Source organism: Eubalaena glacialis, chromosome 7 (genome assembly GCF_028564815.1).
Source record: "Eubalaena glacialis isolate mEubGla1 chromosome 7, mEubGla1.1.hap2.+ XY, whole genome shotgun sequence".
Taxonomy (NCBI): Eukaryota; Metazoa; Chordata; class Mammalia; order Artiodactyla; family Balaenidae; genus Eubalaena; species Eubalaena glacialis.
In genome coordinates, this window is record NC_083722.1 from 72,960,429 (window position 1) to 72,968,217 (window position 7,789).

A 7,789-nucleotide genomic window follows, 5' to 3' on the forward strand; every position below is an offset into this window, starting at 1 on the left:
ACAAGTGCCAAAAAAAAAAGTCTCTTTCAAGAAAATAAAGTATCCTGGAATTTTTCCACAAAGAGAACAGTAACTCAGACTTAGACTACAATGAGCTAGAAAGATATTACCTCATCATTTTAGTCAATTTATTGCTGGCTTGTTAGGGAAAATAAAAACAAAGAAGAAGAAAGAGAAAGAAAGCTTGCAGGGCTTAAAAGTACCATGTATGTCCACCCCAATGCTCATAGCAACACTATTTACAATAGCCAAGGGACTTCCCTGGTGGTCCAGTGGGTAAGACACCATGCTCCCAATGCAGGGGGCCCAGGTTCGATCCCTGGTCGGGGAACTAGATCCCACATGCATGCTGCAACTAAGAAGCCCGCTGCCATTACTAAGATCTGGAGCAGCCAAATTAAAAAAAAAAAAAAAAAAAACAGCCAAGACATGGAAGCAACCTAAACGTCCATCGACAGATGAATGGATAAAGTAGATGCGGTACATATATACAATGGAATATTACTCAGCCATAAGAAAAAGAATGAAATAATGTTATTTGCAGCAACATGGATGGACCTAGAGATTATCATACTAAGTGAAGTAAGTCAGAAAGACAAATACCATATGATATCATTTATATGTGGAATCTAAAATATGATGCAGGGCTTCCCTGGTGGTGCAGTGGTTAAGAATCCGCCTGCCAATGCAGGGGACACGGGTTCGAACCCTGGTCCGGGAAGATCCCACGTGCCACAGAGCAACTAAGTCCATGTGCCACAACTACTAAGCCTGCGCTCTAGAGCCCGCGAGCCACAACTACTGAGCCTGCGTGCTGCAACTACTGCAGCCCACGCACCTAAAGCCCGTGCTCTGCAACGAGAGAAGTCACCGCAATGAGAAGCCTGTGCACCGCAACGAAGAGTGGCCCCCGCTCGCCACAACTAGAGAAAGCCCGCGTGCAGCAACGAAGATCCAACACAGCCAAAAATAAGTAAATTAAATAAATAAATTTTAAAAATAATATATGATACAAATGAACTTATTTAAGAAACAGAAACAAACTCACAGACATAGAAAACAAACTTATGGTTACCAAAGGGGAAAGGGCGAAGGGGAGAGAACAATTAGGAGTTTGGGATTAGCAGATACAAAGAACTATATATAAAACAGATCAACAACAAGATCCTACTGTGTAGCACAGGGGAACTATATTCAATATCCTGTTTAAACCATAATGGAAAAGAATATATATATATATTTATGTATAACTAAATCACTTTGCTATACACTAGAGACTAACACAACATTGTAAATCAACTATACTTCAATAAAAATAATAAAATATAAACCTAAATTGAAAAAAAGAGTACCACATATGAAATTTGAAATTACCATATAGCAGAGATTCTTTAGAAGCCAAGAAGCACACATAAATACTAGGTATACCCACCCACTTTCAAATGTCCTTAGGCCAAAAATCTTATTCTACTCGCCTAACTCTTCGTCAGTATGTCTGATTTTAACTGGGTCTGGCTAAATGGGATGTATCTTGAACAGAATGTCTTTAAGATTAACTGTCACAATTGGTGACCATCTCCTTTTACCTGACAAAACCTTTTACCTGACAAAACCGTCATTCAATAACAAGACAGTCTCTTATTCTACAAGAAAGACCCAATCAATTCATTAATGAAAGGAAAAAAATGTATACAGGGACTAGTGTTGTCACTTCACTTAAAACCAATAAAACAGCCGTCTTTTCTGACATAAGTTCCCCTGCATGGACACCTGATCTGAAAATAAAGGTGCAGCATCAGCAGCCTTCATGATTAGTAATGAAAGTGAAAGTAGAGTTAACAGCCAATTAACAGACTTCATGACTGAATAATGCAAGTAAAAGTACAGGGTTACAGCCAAAACTACATAAACTAGGTTGATAATGATAAAAACTACCCAGGATATCAACTTTAGAATAATGGTCAACCATCCTTACTTTGATTCTTTATGGTCCATTAAATCTATGGACATATGAAGCCTTAATTATTTCAGAATTAAACTACTCTTGAATATCTCTCTTAAACCTCTGGTCTTTAAAATCCCAATCATACAGCTTTTTTTCTTTTTTCCCCCTATCATATAGTTTTTAATATACACAGGTTCAGGAAGTGTCAGTTTGCAGCAGAACTCTGCAGTAAACAATAAACAGTTCCATCACCAAAATGTACCTGGGTCACATCCCAACTAGTACAAACTCAGGCATTCATAACATTACTAATCCATTTCATTTGGAATGTTATATAACACAAGGCAAGTCATTATGCTGACCTTTCTTGCCTACTAAAAAGTCTTAACAGTTATGCTCCTGAATGCTGCAGAAACTGCAACAGAACAAAGTCCTAGAGAACCCATCAAAACTAAGGAAGACTAGGGAATTCCCTGGCAGTCCAGTGGTTAGGACTTTGCGCTTTCACTGCCGTGGACCCAGGTTCAATCCCTGGTCAGGGAACTAAGATCCCACAAGCCGTGCAGCACAGCCAAAGAAATTTTAAAAATAAATAAAAATAAAATTAAAACTTCTCATTTGTAAAGTGCGCTGTTAAGAAAATGAAAAGACAAGTTACAGACTGGGAGAAAATATTTGCAAAACACAAATCTGATAAAGGACTGGTACCCAAAATATACAAAAAACTCTTAAAACTCAACAATGAGAAATGAACAGGACTTCCCTGGTGGCGCAGTGGTTAAGAATCCACCTGCCAATGCAGGGGACACGGGTTCGATACCTGGTCCGGGAAGATCCCACATGCCGCAGAGCAACCAGCCCGTGTGCCACAACTACTGAGCCTGCGCTCTAGAGCTCGCGAGCCACAACTACTGAAGCCATGTGCCACAACTACTGAAGCCCAGGCACCTAAAGCCCGTGCTCCACAACAAGAGAAGCCACCTCAATGAGAAGCCTGTGCACCGCAATGAAGAGTAGCCCCCGCTCGCCGCAACTAGAGAAAGCCCACGTGCAGCAACAAAGACCCAATGTAGCCAAAAATAATATATAAATAAATAAATTTATAAAAGTTTTTTAAAGAAGAAAGAAAAAAATGAACAAATAGATTTTTTTAAATGGGCAAAAGATCTGAACAGACACCTCACAAGAGAAGAAACATAATGGCAAATAAGAAACATAATGGCAAATAAGAGTATGAAAAGATGCTCAACATCATGTCATTAGGGAATTGCAAATTAAAACAATGAGATAGCACCAAATATCTATTAGAAAGGCCAAAATCCAAAACACTGACGTCATCAAATGCTGACTAGGATGTGGAGCAACAGGAACTTTGATTCATTGCTAATGGGAATATTAAATGGTACAGCCACTTTGGAAGACAATTTGGCAGCTTCTTACAAAACAGTCTTACCATCCAATCCAGCAATCGTGGTCTCTGGTATTTACCCAAATGAGTTGAAAACTTACGTCCATGCAGAAACCTGCCCGTTAGTGTTTATAGCAGCTTTATTCATAATTGTCAAAACTTGGAAGCAACCAAGATATTCTTCAATAGGTGAATTTGGTTCCTCAGAATCAGAATCTCCATTATAACCAGATCCTCTACATACACACTAAAATCTGAGAAGCCCTAAACTAGAGCTTCAGTTCAAGGGCCACGCAGAGCAAGGGAGACAGAAATCAGGGCCCTCCCAAGGTTAAGTCTTATAAAGAGACACCCCACTTTACCTCTGAAGGTGAACCAGATTTAAACCAAGACCCAATTTTCCACAACCCCAGGGGACACAAAGAAGCCTGCGGTAGTGGCAAAAGAACCAAAAATTCCTGAGAAATTACTGCCACAGAATATCCCTTATGTGCACTGGCACCCAAGATTCTCATAATCTGGATAAGCCAAGTACCCTCAAATTGTACACAGTTTTAGGTAATCAACTACTAGGACTGCCATAGAATACTTGACAGAAACGAACACCAAGAGTAACTTCCCAACAGTAATAGTGTAAGCCACAAGATAATGGAATGACTAATTCAATATGAAAGAAAATATAAGCAAACATACAATTCTATACCCAGAAAAAGTACTTTTCAAGGATGAGAGCAAAATAGACATATGCATACATAGAAGGTGTTAGATTCTCAAAGGGATCTGTACTCAATAATATTAAAAACCACTTACAAAGACCTTGAAGGTGATTCAACCTAACCACCTTCTCAGTATCTCTAGACCATGACCCAGGCTCTGCTCTAACATTAGTAGTCAAAGGAAACTCACTATCTTCTAAGGAAGTTTCATTCCACTTTTCTCCTTAACTTGACTTGATGGTTCTGTTCTGCCAAAGCAACAAAAAATACTAAATCTAATCCCTCTTCCACTTGCCAGATCTTGATATATTTGAAAATAGTTGCCCCCACCTATTTCTTCTCCAAAGGAAATAGCTCTAATTCCTTAAATAGTACGTCAAATCATTTGATGTCTACCTTCATCACAAGCCAGACTGCTTTCTTCTGGATAGGCTCTAGATCATCCATGTCTCTGAAAATGTGGTTCTTAAAACTGAACACAATACCTAAGGTATGGTGTATTACATTCCTCTCTAAGGGTCCTTATATTTTTAATCCTAAGAATCTATAATCTTTATGCTTCTGATTGCCTGAATAATACCATCTCTTCATTACCACCTCAAGGCCAAGAAAGAAGCATCTGAAGAACTGTTTTAAAGAATAGTATATTTAACTGTATGATATCACTTGTATGTGGAATCTAAAAAATACAACAGACTAGTGAATATAACAAAAAAGCAGACTCACAGATATAGAGAACAAACTAGTGGTTACCAGTGGGGAGAGGGAAGTGGGGAGGGGCAAGATAGGGGTAGGGGATTAAGTGGTACAAACTATTACATATAAAATAAGCTACAAGGATATACTGTACAACACAGGGAATACAGCCAATATCTTATAGTAACTATAAATGGACTATAAGCTTTAAAAATTGTGGGAAAAAAAAAGTTTAACAACATAGCAAAAAAAAAAAAAAAAAAGGAAATTCCCTGGCAGTCCAGTGGTTAGGACTCGGTGCCTTCACTGCTGTGGCCCCGGGGTTCAATCCCTGGTCGGGAACTAAGAGCCCTCAAGCCGCAAGCTGTGGCCAAAAACAATCAAACAAAACAAAACAAAAAACAAATAAATAAAATTAAAATTAAAAATTAAAAAATCACCTGCAGCACTTATCACAGTGCTATGCACAAAGAAGATAACAGAAGTACCTGTGGTATTAAGCTGAACATAGTAAAAAGAATGCTAGAGATTAAACTTCAAGTCCTGACTCAGCTACAAAGGTGGCATGTGACCTCAAAGAAGACAATTATTCTGGGCCTCAAAGTGGTTTCATGAGTCCATGAATTTCATGTTTCATAGCCAATTTACTATATATATGATAAAAACGAAACTTAGAGACAATGCAATTTCCATTGAAAACACCAATACACCACCAATTCCATATCCACCAAGACTATACTTTGATATGGATCACTAGGCAATATCTCGCTAGCATTTTAAAGAGTACTTTCCCATTCACATATCTCTCAATTCTCACAACAACCCTGTGAGACAGATTAGTTGAAAGGCACCCCTATTCCTGACTGATGAACTGGCTTGTTTGCCCCTGAGGCATTTCAGCAAGCCTCAGCTACACTACGCATATAAAATTGTTCAGAATATCCTTCAAACATTTCTTTTGTCTCCGTTATTAATGTTACCCCCATTTTAGTTTGCTAAAGAACAGCTGTCTGGGTAGCCTGCTGACATTCACTTTAAATTATAACCAACCCAAGAGAATCACGCTAAAATGGACAGTGATTGAGTACTAGGCAACCAGCTATTTCAGAGAACCTCATTCTTAGTGATCCAATCTTACCCTTGATTATTAGGTATATGACTATGCAATACTTTTTCTGTCACCGTTTAAAAAAAAGACAGATGTGATTAAAACAGTGAGATTTTTCCTATTTAACCTATTAAATCAGCAATTTTTAATGTACAATTTTTTTAATGATAAAATTTTCTTAATGATAATTCTCAATGCTACCAAGGGTATGATAAAATGGGCGTTGGTAAGAATGTACAATCTTCCAGAAAGCAATTTTTGCAAAATGTATCAAAAGCCTTAAATTTACACACTGTCTGACTCAGTAATTAAATATATATTTAAGAATCTAGGGCTTCTCTGGTGGCGCAGTGGTTAAGAATCCGCCTGCCAATGCAGGGGACATGGGCTCGAGCCTTGTTCCGGGAAGATCCCACATGCCGCGGAGCAACTAAGCCCATGCACCACAACTACTGAGCCTGCGCTCTAGAGCCCGCGAGCCACAACTACTGAAGCCCATGAGCCACAACTACCGAAGCCCGCGCACCTAGAGCCCGTGCTCCACAAGAGAAGCCACTGCAATGAGAAGCCCGCACACCACAAGGAAGAGTAGCCCCCGCTCATCGCAACTAGAGAAAGCCCGCGCGCAACAACAAAGACACAACGCAGCCAAAAATAATAAATAAAATAAATGAATTTGAAAAAAAAAAATGAATCTATCATAATTTTTTTTTTTTTTTTTACCATATTGCGCAGCTTGCAGGATCTGAGTTCCCCAACCAGGGATTGAACCAGGGCCCTCTGCAGTGACAGCGTGGAGTCTTAACCACTGGACCACCAGGGAATTCCCCCAAGGATGCTTTTTTAGAAGAATTTCTTGCGAATTCCCTGGCGATCCAGTGGTTAAGACTCTGAGATCCCACTAAAGGGGGATTGGGTTCAATCCCTGGTCAGGGAACTAAGATTCCACATGCCAGGCAGCACAGCCAAAAAAAAAAAAAAAAAAAATTTCTTCATGTCTGGTAATGAAAGGTAGACAAAACAATAACAAAAGAACAGGGGACTTCCCTGGTGGTCCAGTGGCTAAGACTCCCAATATTGGAGGCCCAGGTTCGATCCCTGGTCAGGGAACTAGATCCCACATGCATGCCGCAACTAAGGGTTTGCATGACACAACTAAGGAGCCCATGGACCACAACTGAGAAGCCCACCTGCCACAACTAAGGAGCCCACATGCCACAACTAAGGAGCCCGCCTGCCACAACTAAGACCCGGTGCAACCAAATAAGTAAATAATTTTTTTTTTAATTAAAAAAAATAAAGTAATAAAGTCAGAAGTAAGGAGAGGGTCCGAGCAGGGGTTCCGTCCCCGCTGGGCTGTCGCCCCCGTTGGGCTGCCACAATGGAACTCAGCGCCGAGTATCTCCAGGAGAAGCTGCAGCGGGAACTGGAGGCGGAACACGTGGAAGTGGAGGACACGACTCCCAACCGTTGCGCGTCCAGCTTCCGAGTCCTCGTGGTGTCGGCCAAGTTTGAGGGGAAGCCGCTGCGTCAGAGACACCGGCTTGTGAACACTTGCCTAGCAGAAGAGCTCCTGCACATCCATGCCTTTGAGCAGAAAACCCTGACTCCAGAGCAGTGGACCCGTGAGCAGCAGAAATAAGGGACCCGGACCTATACACCTATTAAATTATGAGTCAGGCCCAAAAAATAAAAAGAAGTAAGGAGAAAATAAAGCATGAAGTTTTATTTCTAATTACCTACTACTAGGATCTGATCTTGGCATTCTCTAGGTGAATATTTTCTTAATCTATTCAAGGAAAAATAAAGAAAGAACATATCAAAGTTATAGACATAGAAAGGATAACAAAGGCAAAGGATAACAGAATCAGGATTCCCCTTTGGAACAATGGACAGAAATCAGGAGTTACAGAAGG

General features: G+C 40.1%; 1 protein-coding gene across 1 annotated transcript; it reads left to right on the forward strand.

Moving 5' to 3' along the window:
• The first annotated feature begins 7,212 nt into the window (after positions 1-7,212).
• On the forward strand, positions 7,213-7,562 carry LOC133094678 (bolA-like protein 2). Its single transcript, XM_061195330.1, has one exon. The coding sequence runs from the start codon at positions 7,255-7,257 to the stop codon at positions 7,513-7,515; it is 261 nt and encodes an 86-aa protein (XP_061051313.1). The 5' UTR covers positions 7,213-7,254; the 3' UTR covers positions 7,516-7,562.
• Positions 7,563-7,789: the final 227 nt, after the last annotated feature.

Excerpts from the sequence above, each read along its gene's own strand:
- LOC133094678 (XM_061195330.1), top strand. The coding sequence starts at position 7,255 with ATGGAACTCAGCGCCGAGTATCTCCAGGAGAAGCTGCAGCGGGAACTG.